This window comes from Crocodylus siamensis, chromosome 4 (genome assembly GCF_052110815.1).
Source record: "Crocodylus siamensis isolate JL-2025a chromosome 4, ASM5211081v1, whole genome shotgun sequence".
NCBI classification, from domain to species: Eukaryota; Metazoa; Chordata; order Crocodylia; family Crocodylidae; genus Crocodylus; species Crocodylus siamensis.
Window position 1 is genome coordinate 93,138,023 of NC_143398.1, and position 17,512 is coordinate 93,155,534.

The following is a 17,512-nucleotide window of genomic DNA, read 5'->3' on the forward strand; positions in this document are numbered from 1 at the left end:
TGTACATGCTTAAGGAGGTCTAAAAGCTGGCTGTCATCAACTAAAATCTTTTTCTTCTTCTCACCATCTACCCAAACCCAGAAAAAAATGCATATTTTGGTTTATGTATACTTCAGATAACTGCCATTACCAAGAGCTGTAGCCACTTTAGGTGCATTCTAGCTGTTGGTTTTTTCCCCCCCTCGCACTCTCCTTTCGACACATCACCAGTTTCACATTTCCTTGCCTTCCTTTTCCAGTACCTCAGTTCCTTCTAACACAGTTCCAAGGCCTCCTGTATTAGTTTGGTGCTATCAAATCAGTACCAAAGCACAGATTCTACTTTATCGTGTACTGGTGATTTGCACAGGACAGTGATTTGCATTTTTCCTATAGAATAATAAAAACATTTGCTCTCTATTCAATTACATTTTGTCTAGTTAATCCCATATCAGCTTTTATAATGTTATAGTTTACTACATAAACTGAAACTAGACAAAGAAAGCCAAGGATCAATTAATCATATAGTGCAAAGATTGAGAAGTACATGGAAAGATATTATCTCTTGTAAGCAGACAGGTATCATGTCTCATATTTGTAGTTTGGTGATGATTACATATGCCTTTCTGTTGTTTTAAATTAATAAGCACAATTTACTTTTTTGAGGTATATTTATTTAACATGTTTCTTGTCTTTAACAGCTGTATCAGCTATATTACAATCACTCATGCAGCAATATATCTACGAGAAAGAAAACTGATCTGGTAAGAATGGCATTTCCTTATTGATTGTGCATGCTCATGTTTTCAAGTGCGAGAACACAGGTAAGGAGTTTGAACAGTGACCGCCATAATTTTATGCATATTTACCAACAACTAAGAATTGACAAAAAGATATGTGATGCATATTGCAGTGTATTGCCACATTATGGAGATTACCAGCTTCAGAATTTTTTTTTCTCCCTTTTCCATTTATTAGAATTTTACTGGGAAAAATGGTAATGCAAATAATAGGAATCTACACCACTCCTATTAACCAGCTCCATTTCACATTTTGTGATAACTAAAAATATTGTATTTGTTGTATCCCCAATGTCTGCCGCTCTGAAGACTCACACAGAAGTTATATTTGTCGCACAATCGGCCCCTTGAAAACGCTCTTCAGCTGTCCCCTTACAGAAGAATACAGCTGAAGAGCACTTCAAAAGGGCCCAATCCTGCATGTAATTAGGATTCAGATGAAGGCACTCCAAAGTGAATGCCTTCATTAACTTGTTTCCATGTGTGCTGGGAGCAGGGTAGGTTGACACAGGTTGGCCCTGCTCCCAGTGCTGTCTTTGGAATACGAGGGGGGAAAAGGAGTGGAGGGAGAGCAAACTGAGGTTTTTTTAGCAGGTGCCGGAGGGTGGAGCAGGTGAATTGGAGCCTCCCCGAGGTGGCAGACTTGCAGCCACTCAAAATTGCAGCTGGATCCCCCAAACCCCAGGAACCAACAGTGAACTTCAGTTGTGTCTGAAGGATTACTGTAATTCATGCTGTTTCCTGAAAAGCACCATGAGTTACAGTGAGGAGCTACACTTCTGTCTGTGTCCTGTGTTTCAATATTTTGAGAGTTTTAAAGCAGAGGGCTTGAACTTCATCAGTCTTTAATGAATGCTTGCTTTTTCCTGAAAATGCTGTGTATATTCCATGTGCCACATTTCTCTGCTTAACTCATGCTTTCCAATCATTTCGTTTTTGTGGTAGGTATCCAGTACTGCCAACTCACACAATATTTGGTGTTTTTCTTAAAGCCTCAGTTGATGGAATTAAGAGATCACATTAAGAGAATCTCAATTTCCATTAAAAATTCTGTTTCTAGCCTTTGTGGTTGTGGAGAAATGTCTGAAAAACCATTAACAAGTATAAACTAAAGGCCAGAAACCAAAAGACAAATAAAAGGTGCCAAAAGGCTCCATATATCTATTATTCACTTTTCAGTATCTCTGATTTTACACTTGATTTTACTTCTGATTTTTGTACACTTAAGGTATTTAAGTCACAAAATAGGCATTTTGTCAAAACACTTAATAGAGATCATCCACACCTACAGCAACCTCTGCCAGGCAGAACTCTGAAACATTTTTAAAGTATTAAGGGAAAAAAGCCCCTTAATTCAAACCATGTTTCTTCAATTTCTATTTTGATTTAGATTTGTGAACTCTATGCTTCCTTTCCCTAGTTCACACACGGCTCATTAGAGGCACTGATCTCTTGCCCAGCTGGCTAAACTATTTTCCGGGAGAGTAAATTACAGGCTCCACCCTTTCACTCTCATATTTTCCACCTGTTTAATTTTCATGGGATTGAAAAAATCTTCTCCACAAAAGTTTTGCCACTTTAGCAAAAAAGCAATGCCTTCAATGATGTCTTAGTGGCCCAGCAGAAACTAGTACTGAGTGTGCAACCTCCAAACAGATGGCAACACTCCTCTTAAAATTTTCCAATAACCTAAGCTGGCAAAAGCCTAATTACAGCTTTTTAGACCTCCCAGCATCAGTGCAAAGCAAAGGCCTCTAATGAAACTATTCATAAGTGTTGCAATTGGTTACTGACTCATGTAAACTAGCAGGTGCTAGTAGGATCAGATGTTTTAAAATTAACCTAATAGGATAGAGCACATGGATTAACATGTTTATCCTCTCCTAAGATGGAAAAAAATAGGCCATGGTCCTTTGAGATCAGATGCCTGACAGTCTAGATAAGTTCTTTCTTATTTTTCTCTGCAACAAAAAAGTTTTCCAACAGCATAAGCACTTTGTGAAGCAGTTTTAACAATATATTTCATTTTCAGTTCATCTGCAGTTCTACATCCTCCACTGGTTCAATACATTCAGCCTAGGAGCAAGTATGAATTTCAAAATCATGTTACTGAAAATATGGCAAGTTTCAAGCATTTGTAACACTAGGGCTGTACACAGGCTTGCCTACTAGTTCTAGATTTTTTTAAATACCAAAACTTTAAATTAAAAAAAAACTAACTAAAGAGGTTGGAATCTCTGCTAGGACAAATCATTTTCAAATGATGTTTCCAATACCAGTAAGTTACTGGCAGCCAATATCAATTTGACCATACAGCTGTTATTGCCAATTTTAAAATATCAATAATGAAGCACTGTAAAAGGAAGTATGAAAGCTATGAGGCTTAAGTATAAACTTAACAGTTGAAAATCAGAAATACTGTAACTAGAACTCTGTAGAGCAGTGGTTCCCAACCCTTTTATACTGTGGACTGGCAAATGATTTAATTTAAATATGTAAATTACATTTAAATATGTAAATTTCATTTTTACATGGGGGGTTTCCAAAGGTTGGATCAGGTTGAAGCACTGCAGCCATGGGCACCAGGGGGACCCTGAAGGGGAGGTTGCACAGGTGGTGCCACAGGGGACCCAGATGGGGCTGCCTGGGAAGAAGGGACTCTGCTGACTTTCCTAGCAGCAAGCAGCAGAGCTGCTTGCCCGTCCTCTGCCCCAGGCATTTCCCTGCCTGCATCTCCCACTCCCAGTCGTAGGTGGGGCTGGGTGGTCCTGCCATGTGTGGGCCCTGTACCTGCTGCACAGGCAGTGCCTTGCTAGATGTGTCCATGGTGGCAGGAGCAGGACAGGACACACAGAGCCAGCTGCCTCCCTCCCACGGCCGACCTGCCAGCCAGCTTTAACCCTGCATATGACTGTTGGTGGCAGAAGCTACGACCCAGCAGCCAACCTGTCGGGGCCTGACACTGGGCCATGGCTTGGTGGTTGGGAACCTCTGCTCAAGGTATTCCACTTTAAAAAGGGCGATACAACTTCCAGGTGGTTGCAGCCCATGGGGCCACATACCCCATGGCCTGCAGGCTCCTGGGGGCTGTATGCTACTTGGGCTGTACACTGCAGGGGTCCCCCTGGCTCTTCTCCCCCTGGCTGTGTGCAGAGCACAGACCTTTCCTTCCCCTGCCCACCCCTGTGCTGCCTTACCCCCAGGAATGGGGCAGGAAGCAGAAATAGGAAAATGGGGGAGCCCAGCGCCTCCAGCCACCATAGCAGCCAGAACAATGGAGGGGAGTGATGGCTAAATAGGAGCCTGCGGACTGCATATTAACCCCTTGAGGACTGCATGCAGTCTGTGGGCGGCCAGTTGGACAGCTCTGCTTTAACGTATCAACACAAAAAGATGGAAGTAATTCTTGAAACAGCCATGAAGGAATCCAAAAATGTTATAGCTACCACATCAACTTCAGGGAGATTCAGCATCAGGGAAATCTATAATCACACTCTCCTAATTAACATAAATGTTTCTCTTCAGTACATGCTGCCAGAAAGTACATAGCTCTGAGACAAACACTCAAACACAGATGTGTGTGGGAGCAACCAAAGCATGCCAAGGAAGTTTCATTTAAACAATGCTAAACCTTCACTTCCCTGCCCATTTTCTAAGATGTGAGAATTTTAATAAAAATTGCTAAATATTACCTTTTATATAACCTAGAAAAGCAGAGCTGATTACTCTAAACATAATCAATTGGCATGACTAAATATGGTCCTTGAATACATTTTTAAAACATACACGTTTATATTCATTAATCAATTGTTTGTTGTTAATCTAAGAGCCAAAGAAAATACAGTAGCTACATTAGATAGTCCCTCATTTTCAGTTTTCTATGCATCTGTACATTTTCATTTCATTATGCCGTTCCTTGTACTTACCAACTTTCTGAACAATTTTGAAGTAAGAGAAAGCAAATTTTCTTTTAAAGCAAAACACAAACTCAGTAAAAAATCTCTAAGCAATTCTCTTGATAGGAACCCTGACCTTATTTGCTCATAGAGTACAGACAACAGAGTGTCATGTCTACCTTGTAAATAACCATTTTTTTTTTGCACTTCAAACAAATTTCCATCAAAGGATCTTCACAAATGTTAATAGCAAAAGCCTCTCAATATCCCTACAACAGTACCACACATCTCATTTGAGGCGGTCCTGGTTGTCCTATGTTTTGCCTGGATCAAAACAGTAGTTGCACAGCCATTTACAAGAGATATTGCTGCTTCTTAGCTAGTAGATGGCCAGTGAAAACACAGCCTGACAGGCCTGTTGTTGGAATGGCTTGCAGTTAGCTAGAATGAGCTGCACTTAACTTACACACAGCAGCAGTGTCCCAAGGAGAAAGTGTTAGCATATTTTATCTTGCATACTACATAGGTAATTAAAGCAGGACAACAGACTTGTCCATCTGTAGGATACCAAGACTACAGAATTTCTCCTAGGAGCCTGTGGACTTAATCGGTATATTTTCTACCCTCATTTATAGCTACAATTTGGCTGCATAATGGATCACCTTGACACACTCATTTAAATTGCCTGTGGAGGTGGTAGGAGGGGGAAAGAGGGATACAAATAAACAGCAATTATATTGAATAATGCTCTTTTAGCCCTATGGGGATAGGGTTGGGAGCCACTCCCTGCGGCCTTTGACAAGGTGGCAGCAAGCCCTGCCAGACAACACAGCCCAAGTGAAGCTGTTGGTGGCAGCAGCAGGTGGGGGATTTTCCCAGCCCACTGCAGCTGCCAGTGTACTTGTAGAGAGGGAGTAGACTAGCTATGAGTACTAGTTACCTCTCGTCCTTCCCCTTCCCCTCACCCTGACTCCTCCTCCCTCCTGCATGCCCTGCCACCTTGTGCCTGAGGCACCATGCTACTTCCCTTCCCTGCCAGGCTGTGCCCTGCGCTAAATGTTAACCAGGATAAATATACTTGTTTAAACATTTAACCTTGCACGTCCCTAAATCTGACCTCCACCTTAACACAGACCAACAAATTTCACCTATCCAGTCTTGATTTAGTGCATGACTGCTACAGTGAAATCAGTGAAAAAACTCCAACTTATTCCAATTGTGCAGGATCCAGTTCTTCAAGACTGAGTGATGGAAAACTCATATACCTTGGCAAACTGTTATAGTACATGCTTAGTTACCCAAATTCTTTTGAAAAACCTCTGCCAAAAACATGTTAGGATAGCTGAATTAATTCAGATAAGAGAAACCACAGCATATTCCTTGCGAGAAATTATGCATGCTAACACATGATGAATAATGCAAAACAATACTAAACTTAACAGTAAAAATAAATACACAAAAACTAAGAAGAGAACAGTTTGTTAAACAAATCTAATAGTTATAAGTTGTTGTATCAAACTGAAGAGTAGAGATGCAGTACTGTATTATATAAAGCTTAAAAGAGAACAGTAAGAGCAGAGATACAGCACTATGTTAAATAAACCTAGAAAGAGAACAATTTGTTATACGACAGGGACAGCTAATAGTGGTGTTGGGAGAATCAATAACCAAGGATACACTGTATTAACCTCACTGTCAAGAAACTGCACCTCACTTCTAGCCTATATTTATCTAGCCTCAACTTCAAACACTGCATCCTGTTGTGCCTTCACTTGCCACATTAAAGAGAAATCCTCCCATCCTCTTTCTTTTATAACTTCTAGAACATTAATGGACCCTCAGTGTTAGCAACAAAAAAGAAGAATGACATAACAGGATACAGCAATATTTTTATCCTATAATTGAAGGCTGACATTTAATATAACAAACGTAAGATAAGGTTTTTCATCTTGTTAAAGGTTACTGGTCCTTCGAGTCTGAGATCAAAGCTTCCTGGAAGTTAAAAATATAATGAAATGTTTAACTGAACTTCAACAATACACATTTATATTTTATACTAAAACAAATGTTAATTACCTCAATATTTATTTATTTACATTAGTAACTGCAGTATAATGGAAGCGAGTTGCCTAGCTACAAAGGTGACATGCTAGCCTTAGGCATATGGGTAAATCTTCAGTCTCATTGAAATGAATTATGATACAATATCAGGTTTGTGTAATCCATGTTGCTATGAGCAAAGCGGTGTATTAAAATGTTTAACTCTCTGTAGGTATGGGTGGATGTTGTAGGGATTTCCACAGAAAAAAGAAGTCACATACAATAAAAATTAGGAAAAAGTCAGACAGTGTCTGCAACATGTGGTTTAACCTGAGTCAGGCAGATCTGTCTGTGACCCAGGAGGCTTTTCTTTTCTTCAAAGAGCCTAAGTTGTTAACTCATTTTGATAGAGGAAAATATTTTGAATTAGAAAACAAGCATTTAACAATATAAAACAGAAAGCTATGAAAAAGTAAAAATCCTGACAAATATATCCCATGCCTGTATGATTTACATAATCATTCACTATTAGCAAACTCACTATTCTCTAATCTATCTCCACATGGTTGATAATAGCATTTAAAAAACACTGACAGTTTTTAAACATAAGTCTGTCAAAATATAAGCTAAATGTGATCCAATCTTACCCTGCTTGAAGAGAACAGATCCACTTTTTCCTCACTGTTCTTTGGGACTTAGGTTTAAGGCTAAGATGACAGTGTGTTAGGGATTCAGCAAGGGAGAACAGAATCTCACTTACGCATCAAATAACTGGAGTAGGATCCGACCCAAGTGTCTAAAGTTTAAAGCAGTTATGTTACATATATTGAAGGACCCAAATTTGTCTATCAAAATAGCCATTCTTATTGAACTGAATTTCAGACAAGCATATCTCTGCATCACAGAAATAAACCTAATATCAGTGCCATAACTTGGGGGGGGGGCGGCGGGGAGGCAATAGGGGCATCTGCCAGGGGCGTCAGCTTCAGTGGGGAGGTACAAAAAAAAATTAAAAAAAAAAAATCAGCTGCTGCTGGCAGCTGCATGTTTGCGTTTCCAAGCTAGACAAGAAGTTGCCACTTCCATTTTGTCCAGATGCCCAGCTGCATCCCTACACTGCTGCCTAATATAACAAGGTATATATGTGGCAGTCAAACTACATTAGTAATAAAAATAACTACTGTATTCTTTCATGTACCACACCTCCAAATAAGATAAGTCTTTTTTCATAAGCTGGAATGAAAAAAAACAAGATTTCCCCCTGAAAATATATTTTTACAGGGAGAATACAGGCAGCAGGTACGGGGGGGAGGGACCTGTGGCTGCTTTGTTAACTCCCCCCAACCCTGCTAGCCTCTGGGGCTAGCAGGTTGCAGCAGACACTGGGCTGCTCACCCAGTTTGGGAGGAGTGGCCAGGTAACTCAGCTGTAGCAAGACTGTGCTTTCAGCTGACTTAGTGGGTACTCCCACCTGCCAGCCCAGCTTTAGAAGAGGAACTCGCTCTGGCAAGATCAGGCCCTCGTCTCATAGACAGCAAGACTGGAAGAGGAATTGCAAAAGGGTACAACTACAGCACTGGATCTGCCCTGACCACATTTTTTCACATATGACATGCACAATTTCCAGTATCTACTTTTCAGAAAGAAAGGTATATGTGGTATGCTGGTAAGTACGGTACCCGAGTAACACGAGTAACATAAAAGAACTCTAAAAGATGCATATCTTGATAAGTGTTCAGAAATGTAACAGTGTTACCTCTATTTCACTGCATAATTATATTATTGTAAAATAAAATGCAAATACAGAAATTCACTGTAATACCAGAACAAATCTACACATACGTATGTACATTAGAGCCACATGAAATACTGAGTTTTTCTTGTGTGTGAAATGCTGAGATGTTAAAATTTCTTTTTGTGCTGAATCCAAATAAAACCATTATTTTCAAGTTTTTCCATGATATAATTTCTCATTTTTTGAAAATGTCCCTGCAAAAAGTAAAATCTCAGTTCAAATCAAAGTAAATTTTAAAACAAAAATTATGGTTTAATTTTAATATCTTTGTTATTCTGATATAGTGATCAATCTTTCATAAGCACATTTATCAAAGTTGATACAATTTTCATTTTCCAATGAAAAAACTTTTTGACAAAAAAGTGTATAACTTTCTCTAAAGTAAACAACTCCATAAAATCATTTAACATGAAATTTAATAGCAATTTTGCTTAGCTGCTTGTGAAAATTGGCTTTATACTTGCTTATAACTCTGTTCATTTGGCTTGATGTGTTTTTAATTAATTATAATTCCATACACCTTGCTCAACTCTCTTCCATATACACACATTAATTGGGAGTCCAGTGCCTAACAGAAAAAATTTGTGTGGTTACTTATATTAAGCCGATATAAATCAAACTTTTTAGACGATCATAGGAAAGCAGGGGTGGAAGGGACCTCATAAGATCATCTAATACAGCCCTTGCTCAAGGCAGGATCATCTCTTACTAAATCATCCCAGCCGCAGCCGAGTCTTAGCTCTGTCTCTAACGTAATCTTAGCTATAGTCTTTACCACTAATGAAATATATATCAGAGTGTTCATGTGTATTATGTATAACAATGACTGCAGTTCAGATTAAAATGCATGTAATACAACATCAAGGCACATATTATCTGCGTTGTATTATAGATCTTGCATCTAAAGGTAAAGATGTACTAATTTTTCATCACATAGCAATCTCAAAGTTTCCATTAGGAGTAATAAATTGATATACAAAAATTGATACACTGTTTCCTTTTTCCCCCCAATATTTATTTGTATTGATTTAGTGCCAAGGAGCCCTAGTCATGCACAGGACCTTATGGTCTTAGATGTTAAACAGGCTCAGGGGGAAAAAAGAGAGAGAGAGATTGTCATAGTCCTACAAGCTTTACGTATAAAACAAGACACAACAGATGGTATTAACAAAGTGGACACCTTGAACTGAGGAAAGCCAAAGGTAACAAAAAAAATCTTGTTTTCAGACAGCATTAATTTCTGATGTATACATGGACAAAAGTATAAATAATCAGGAAGCAGTTAAGATTCCTAGAATGGTATATATATTTCAAGTAAACATTTTATTTCAACATATCACTTTCATGACAATAAAAGCTGAAAAAATAAAATGTCATGGGGCAACTTCTCACTAGTCAAATGAAGCTGTATACATCTACAGTACATCAGGTGAGTCACTCCCTCATAGAGGTAGTCAATCAGCTGAGAACATCTCAACATGGTGCCTTCCAGCAGGTGTCATTAATTCAAATATGAAATTTCATTTGTTTTGTTCTCAGTCTTAAATTACCATGTCCTTGTTCTTCAAAGAGAAGAAAAATGACTCTAAGCTTGAGAACCCAGAGGGACAATAAGGCCATCAATTAAAATGGGATTAAGCTTTTATTTTCACTGTATCAGCTGAAACACCGAGTTTCATTTTCCTTCAGTCTAGAGGCATTTCTGAGTATTAAGTTTTCAGAACACCACGCTGAGCAAAAGGCATTCAGTTTTTCTACTATTTGGATGGATGCATTTACTTGTCCTCTGACAAAAAAGATTCAAAACTGTAGCAAATGCAAAAAAAACAAATTCTGAAATGATGCTAGTTTTCTCTCCTGACACTTCGGAAAAGCAAAAACGTTTCAATTTTTTTTTAGACCTTAATTCCAAAGTTATTCTTTTTCTAAAGGAAATAAATGACTTTTTATTGCCCTATACAATATTGCTGGTATAGAATGTCATTAATAGTGCTTCCAATTTTATGTCTTCCATAGTGTTCACAATGGCAACTTTTAAATAGTGGTTAATAGTTACATTATACTCAGACAACATATGAATTGATGTCTAGTGGATATTCTGATTTTCTACAGAGAGTTAAAAAAATAAACAACATTTCTATTTTTCACAACAGTGAGAATCTGGAAGCTTTTCCAGACAGTCCAAGTTCATCACATCATTGCCTTCTTAGATTTTCTTTTATCCCTCCAAATCAGTAGTTCTCAACCTTTTTTGCCTCAGCCCCTCCATAACTTTTCTGAATGTCCCTCCAGTTGAGAATCACCGAGCTAGAATCTAAATTCAGAAAAGATACAAAGGGAGGTCTTGACACTAAAAAGGTTGAGAACACAGATTTAGCTAGTGCCAGGTAAGGGTGATGGGACAGGACCTAACACTGCTGTGGGCTGCTCTTTCCACTCTTTGCCCTCTCCCTGCAACCAGTTTGTACCTAAGGAAGTAAGGGAAGCCCTCACCACCAAAGCTACTCCTTCAGGATTTCGTATACTGGTGACTGCAGCCCTTTCTCACCATTCCTCGTAGTGTCAGAGGAGCAGGGGATGAGCTGGGCTACAAAGCACAACTGTGGCCCAACAACCAGCCATCCATACACCTACAGCAGAGTGTGCTGCTGGGAGCATAAGGCAACTGGCAGAAGGATTGTCAGGGAGGAGGGGAGGGCAGCAACAGTTGCCGTCTTCAGGGTAGTAGACACAGGGGTCACTTGGGTAGCTAAGGCAGGTTCAGGGTTTCAGGCAGCAGAAGAGCACTTACGTTCTCTCACAGAAGCTGGATGGTAGAGCAGCCTTAAAGGGATCTTCCAGCATGAGGGATGCAAATCCCTGCTCTAAATCGTTACTGTCTTTGCTACAGGCCAGATTCTGGTAGCATTAAAAGAATCTTAAAGCTCTCCTTATTGGAAAGGTGAGAATTTTCCCAATGTAACAGCACAAGCTCTATACCCCCTGAGCACAGGACATGCAAAGAACATGACGAGTTGGGCATATATGAAATAAGCTCTATTTCAGCAATAAACAGCTGTCAGGGTACATTTCTAACAGTGTTAACTTGGAACAACCCCAAGGCTGCAGTAATTATTCTAAGATGGAGGTGGAGGCAAAACCCCCCTACTGCTTAAAAGTCAGATGCCTTGTTTTGCTTCTTTCATAAACCATAGATCTGATCCTACTTATACCAACTCATATAGCACATTTGTGCTTCTTTGACTCCATTTACTATGCCTATACCACACCTCTTTCTGTGTCATGCATCCTCACGTGCCACTTCCTCAAAAAATATTTCTCCTGGATTTTCCCTGCTACGGTATCTATTTATCTTTTATTACAGGATAAACTCAGTGTTAAAATCTTACAAAGCAAGGCAAAAACAAATGACAAATTTTCTGAGTTAAACAATCAAGCCTTTCCTTTCCATCAGTGCCTAATTTAAAAGCCTACTTCTGTAGTACTGTCAGTTTTGAAGCCAGTAGGTTGCCGCCCTTCTGCTTATGTGGACCCAATCTTATCCAAATTAAAAAAAAGACACAAAACCACAAAATTCAGTGAATCTACTTCACTTCTCTTTACCACAACAACCTATGCATGTATTAGGAACCAATCTTAGACTTTTTCTTTTCATGCTGCCATAAGGGGAATCCCTAGAAAGGCCACATACATTAACCCATATCCAGTCCCTAAAGTCATAGTTGCTTATGTCCAACCAAGAAACCTCCACAGTCTTCATCATGAAGTGTGAAGTTTGGCTAATTTATATAGCAGAAGTCCCATCCAACATTCATAAAAGCAGGAATTGATTTATCTCTTGACCTGAAAGCTGGGGTTGATAACAGAGATACCAGGTATGACAGCAGGTTGTTGCAAAGAAAGTTGTTTTGGAACAAGGAAAAAAGAGAGGTAAGAGGAATAATGACATGAAATGAAATGGAAAGAATTGAAACTCGCTTATCAACATGCAGACAAAAGGTTTAGACATTAATATCCAGGGCACATATTTTCAAAACACAGCATAGGATTCTTATCTTGGACTGTACAGCTACAAAAATGAGAAAACCATTTAAAAAATGTGTTGTCTCAAGGCCAATTTAAAAACAGTCTTTCCGTCTTGCATAAAGTTAACTGGATACTGCTAACAGCTGTTTATTATAGTTAAGTGATAATATTAAAAAGTAACATAAATATGTATTTGCATTGGGGATTTTTACCAAAAGGATATTTTTTCAGCATGTACAGAGTAGCCAGTCTTGAAGCTCGGAAGTTCGCTCTGACAGATCTGTAAACAGCTTTCCGAAGACCAATGAGATGCTGACTAGGATGCTGTCCAGCTTTATTAAATGGGCAAGCAGCACTGACCCTGTCAAGCAAACTTGAAAAGTAAAATGTGATACAACTGTACAGATGTCCTAAAGAATTTTAAAAAGACAGCACATCAATTCTATTTTTACACTCCATTATTTCCAAAAGAAAATAATTTTTAATAATGAGCCAAGAGATATAAGTTAAGCAATGGTTTACTATGTGAATGATCAATTTATTTTAAAAAAATATATGCAACGTTTGAAAACTCAGTAAAGAGCCTGATCCTGTTCCCATTGAAGTTAATGGCAAAATTCCTATGAATATCCACAGTAGATTATCAGATGTTAGGACATGCTGTAAAGTCAATTAACTCTAATTTGAACATAAATCAGAAGTTCACTGTAGTTTCAAATATTGCACTCATAAAATTTAACATGCAAAATATTCCTTAGTTCTAAGAATATTTTTTGCAGAAAGGATATGCTACTACACATTTTTTGTTGAATAAATGATCTTCTCCAATCTTACAGCCTAAAACTAATCTTTTCTAGCTTGGTAAGTATGTATGTATATTTGAGTGGCAGGACAGGGATTTTATCATACAAACAACAGTTGTAGAAGTTCCCGTGGCACTGTCATTGCTAGGAATCCCAAGCATGGCACAGTTTCTGAAATGCATGCAATTGTGTATACTAGCATATTCTTAAACACATTTGTACTCAAGATACACACAAGCACATTTTTGTGGAATTACTTCATGTCATGTACTTATGGTGAACACATTGCAGCAGGGCTTTAAACAGGGGCGGGCAATTATTTTGGGCAGAGAGCCACTTACCAAGTTTTGGGAAGCTGTTGAGGGCTGCATGGGTAGCCCCGCCCCTTGACAGCTGCCCCACCCCCAGTTGCCACATTGGGACCGGAAGTCCGGCCTCCTAGCCCCTGACCTTTGCCATTGAAAGTCCCTCCCCTTGCCCTAGAAGTACTCCTTTTGGGAGGAAAGGTGCTGTGATCTGGAAACTGAAAAAAAAAATATATGTATACACCCACTCTCACACACACAAAACACGTCTACTATAACCTATTTTAATTTTATTTAAAAATATTGTTCTACTGATTTATGTGTTTACAAAAAGCGTATCTAGAGGCGGCTGCATCATAGCTTAAAATATAGTCCTACTGTGTGTTCTGTGTGGGCAGCAAAAGGTATAAGTGGCAGTGTGGTTGGGAAGAGTGTGTATGAGTTTGAGTGTGTGTGCGCGTGCGCACGTGGTGGGGTGCAGGTATGGTGGTTGAGTGTGTGCTGAGAGAGAGCCAGCGGTGGGCTGCCAGCTTCACAGTATGCAGCTCTAACACACTGCATGTGAGCCTCACACGATGCAGACAGGCAGACCCCATGCCCAGGCTCTATTTCTACAACCCCACCCTGGGTCTCTGCCAGCCCCGGGGCACTTGCACAGGCTCCGTGTTTCCACCCACCACCACCTTTCTGCGTTCCCTCCTGCAGGCTTGCCCACTGCTCCTTGCAGCTCCCCGCTTCCTGCAGTCCTCCCTGTGGCCCCCGCCAGGGCCCACCACTTGCCGCAGCCCTGCTGCAACTCCACTGCCTACCACAGCCCCACCACTCACCGTGGCTCTGTCATCTGCCGGAGCCCCAGCACCAACTGCCAGGGCCTGCAATGGTTCTGTTGCCCACCATGGCTCCACTGCCTCCTGGGGCCCACTGCAGCCCCACCACTCGCTGGGGCCTGGCCACGGCTCTGCCATCTGTCAGGACCCACCGTACTGCCTGCGGGGGCCTGCTGCGGCCCCACTGCTTGCTGGGGACCACTGTGGCTCCGCTGCCCACTGTGGCTCCACCACCTGCTGCACACCACGTGGGTCCTGCCACTCCCCACGCTGCTCCCCAGAGCCCCCCTGCCACTGCGCCACTCCCTGCAGCCCCCACCGGTCCCCGCAACCACCACTTCCAGCTACTCTTACCTCATTTTCCAATCAGAGGGAGAGGGAACAGCTCCAGGGGCAGGGGCCAGAAGCCGCAGAGGCTTCTGGTTGGGGGCTGAGGGCAGGAAGGGGGTGGGGGTTTGGGTAGAGCTGGGCTAGCCTTGTTGCTCAGCCACAGGCTCCCGTTGGTAACCTGTCATCTTTGACAGGTGGCCACAGGCAGATATAAATTAATTTTCTAAAATTTTCAAAGGCTCTGCAGGCCAGATAGAACAGGCTGGCGAGCTGCATCTGGCCCACTGGCCGTAATTTGCTCACCCCTGGCTTTAAGTGTCACTATTAAAATTACTATGTAAATAAACTGATGGGCAGTTGGGCACATTTAAATATTTGTATATAAAATTAATTTGATAAAAGCGGAAGTTTACTACTCACTTGTCTTTTGTGAGTGTACAGCCTTGAATATCACTTAATGTGAAAGGCATTTATTCAGAGAGACATATTGAAGATACTAGCTGCAACTTCATATCATATTAAAATATACCAGTAATAGCTAAACATGTTCAAATAAAATCTCATTTAGGTGCAATATTGTTATGGTAAACATTTTTAGAGAAGCAATACAAATGCCACTACCACATATTTAAAATAATAATAAAAAATGTTAGTCATGTCCTGTAATATTCGCACAGAAATACTGAATTTAACATGTTATATGTTCACTCTTACAATGTCCATGACTATTTGCACTTAACCGTTATCATTTATGGATGATTTCTCATGTCAGTCTTTTATACTTAAGTCCACGCACTTGAATGACTTCTAGAAAGCATATCTGGAGAAGGTGAAAAGTACAGTGGTTGTGCTTATATTAAGAAAGAAAACTCTATTATAGGGCATCCTCTCATCACTCATGCACTGAACATACTGCCAACATACTACAGAACAGGTTTATTTTGCAATTTGTGACACTTGTTTCAGTGTCAGATGTTAAATCTGAGCAGTTTATATAAGTTCGATGGCTACTCCTTACTTTCTTCTTCAGAAACATCAACCCAGTCTTATTTCCTTGTTTTCTAAGAGCTAGAGGAGCAGCACCCCTCATATCCTTATATTCTGTCAGCAATCTATTAAATGTTACTGGACTATCTTGAGTATCAGGAGTAAAAGGAAAGAAGAAGAAAGATGAACGAAGAAATCAGTACAGCACCAAAATCCATCTTGGCTGTAAAGAATTGAAAAACAATGCTCTCTCTCACTCACAAGCTGCATTTTAAATAGGCTCTCAGCACCTCAGGTGTATATTATCTCATATTAATCAACCTGGTTACTGCTTACCACAGGGGCAGGCAATTATTTCAGTCAAAGGGCCACTTCCCTGGTTTCGCCAGGCTGCTGAGGGCTGCATGGGTAGCCCTGCCCCTTGACAGGTGCCCTGCCCCCTGGCCATCTTGGGACCAATGTCCCATGGCCAGCACCGGTGGGGCCCGAGGAGCTGGGCTGGGCTGCACCAGCAGGGAGAGGGAGGAGCTGGGCCGGCTCCATAGAGCCCCTGCCAGCTGGGACCCTGTGCTCCTGCCATCCTGCTCTGGGCCCCGCCAGCACTGACCCCGGGACATCAGTGCGGGCCCCCCGTGCTCCCACTTCTTCTCTGCCTACTCACACCCACTGCCCCCCAACCCCGCAGTACAGGTGGGGGGCAGCACACAGCCCCGATCTGCTGCTTACCAGCAAGGAAGAAGCTGGTGCTGAGCGCAGGGAAAAGCAGCCCCTTGCCCAACCCATGGCTGGAGCTCCCTGCTGCAGGTGCTTTCAGCCTGTGTGGGGCTGTCCTGAGCAGGCACAGGCAGTCCCAGGCTGGCTGCAAGTGACTGCAGCACAGGGCACTGGCCACACGGCAAGTGAAGGGCCGCTCATCCCTACCAGGCTGGCAGTGGGCCAGGTTACAAGCTGGTGCTGAGCACAGTGAGGGGAAAAGCAGCCCCTCGCCCACCCAATGCCCAGTGACCAACGCTACAGCCACTTGCAGCCAGCCTGGGGCTGCCTGTGCCTGCTCCGGACAGCTGTGTGGGCTGCAAGTGCCTGCAGCAGGGAGCGCCATCCATGGGGCAGGTGAGGGGCCCCTTTTCTCCGTGCAGGGAAGGAGCCCAGGGAAAAGCTGAGCGCGGGGGGAAAAGCAGCTCTTCCCCCGCCCCATGGCCGGCGCTCCCTGCTGCAGCTACTTGCAGCCTGCACAGGGCTGTCAAGAGCGGGCACAGGAAGCCCCATGCAGGCTGTGAGCAGTTGCAGCAAGGGGCACTGGCCATGGGGTGGGGAAGGGGTGGCTTCCCCCACGCTCCTTCCCTTCCCGGGTCCCCCCCGCCCTTCTCCCCCCCACATACTTACCTGCGGTTCCAGCGTGGGGCAGCCACGTGCTCCTAGACCAGAAGCCCCAGCTCGGGCTTCTGGCTGGAGGGGCGGGGCTGTGTGGTTGTTGGAGTCCGCCGGGCTTCCCCTGGGTCATTTTTGACAGGTAGATAAATATTAATTTTCTAAATTTTTTAGGGGCCCTGTGGGCCAGATCTGGCCTGCAGGCCATATTTTGCCCACCCCTGGCTTACCAGCACAATAGGAGTTTTAAAAAGCACTCAGTTGAGCCAATACACACTAGACAACAGTTTGAAATATGCAGGGACAAAAGCATTATCAGGAAAAAAACTAATAATTTACTTGGCTGTCATGTCAAT

General features: G+C 41.9%; 1 protein-coding gene across 2 annotated transcripts in view; it reads right to left on the reverse strand.

Annotated features, from left to right (window-relative positions):
• VEZT (vezatin, adherens junctions transmembrane protein) overlaps positions 1-17,512 on the reverse strand; it is a 107,613-nt gene that overhangs the window by 38,757 nt on the left and 51,344 nt on the right. The window contains exon 6 of one of the 2 annotated variants that reach the window (XM_090042889.1): positions 12,760-12,897. In XM_090042889.1, the coding sequence (XP_089899015.1) occupies positions 12,760-12,897 (138 nt within the window). Of the gene's footprint in view, positions 1-12,759; positions 12,910-17,512 lie in introns of both variants that reach the window. The other variant, XM_090042888.1, reaches the window with a different exon arrangement.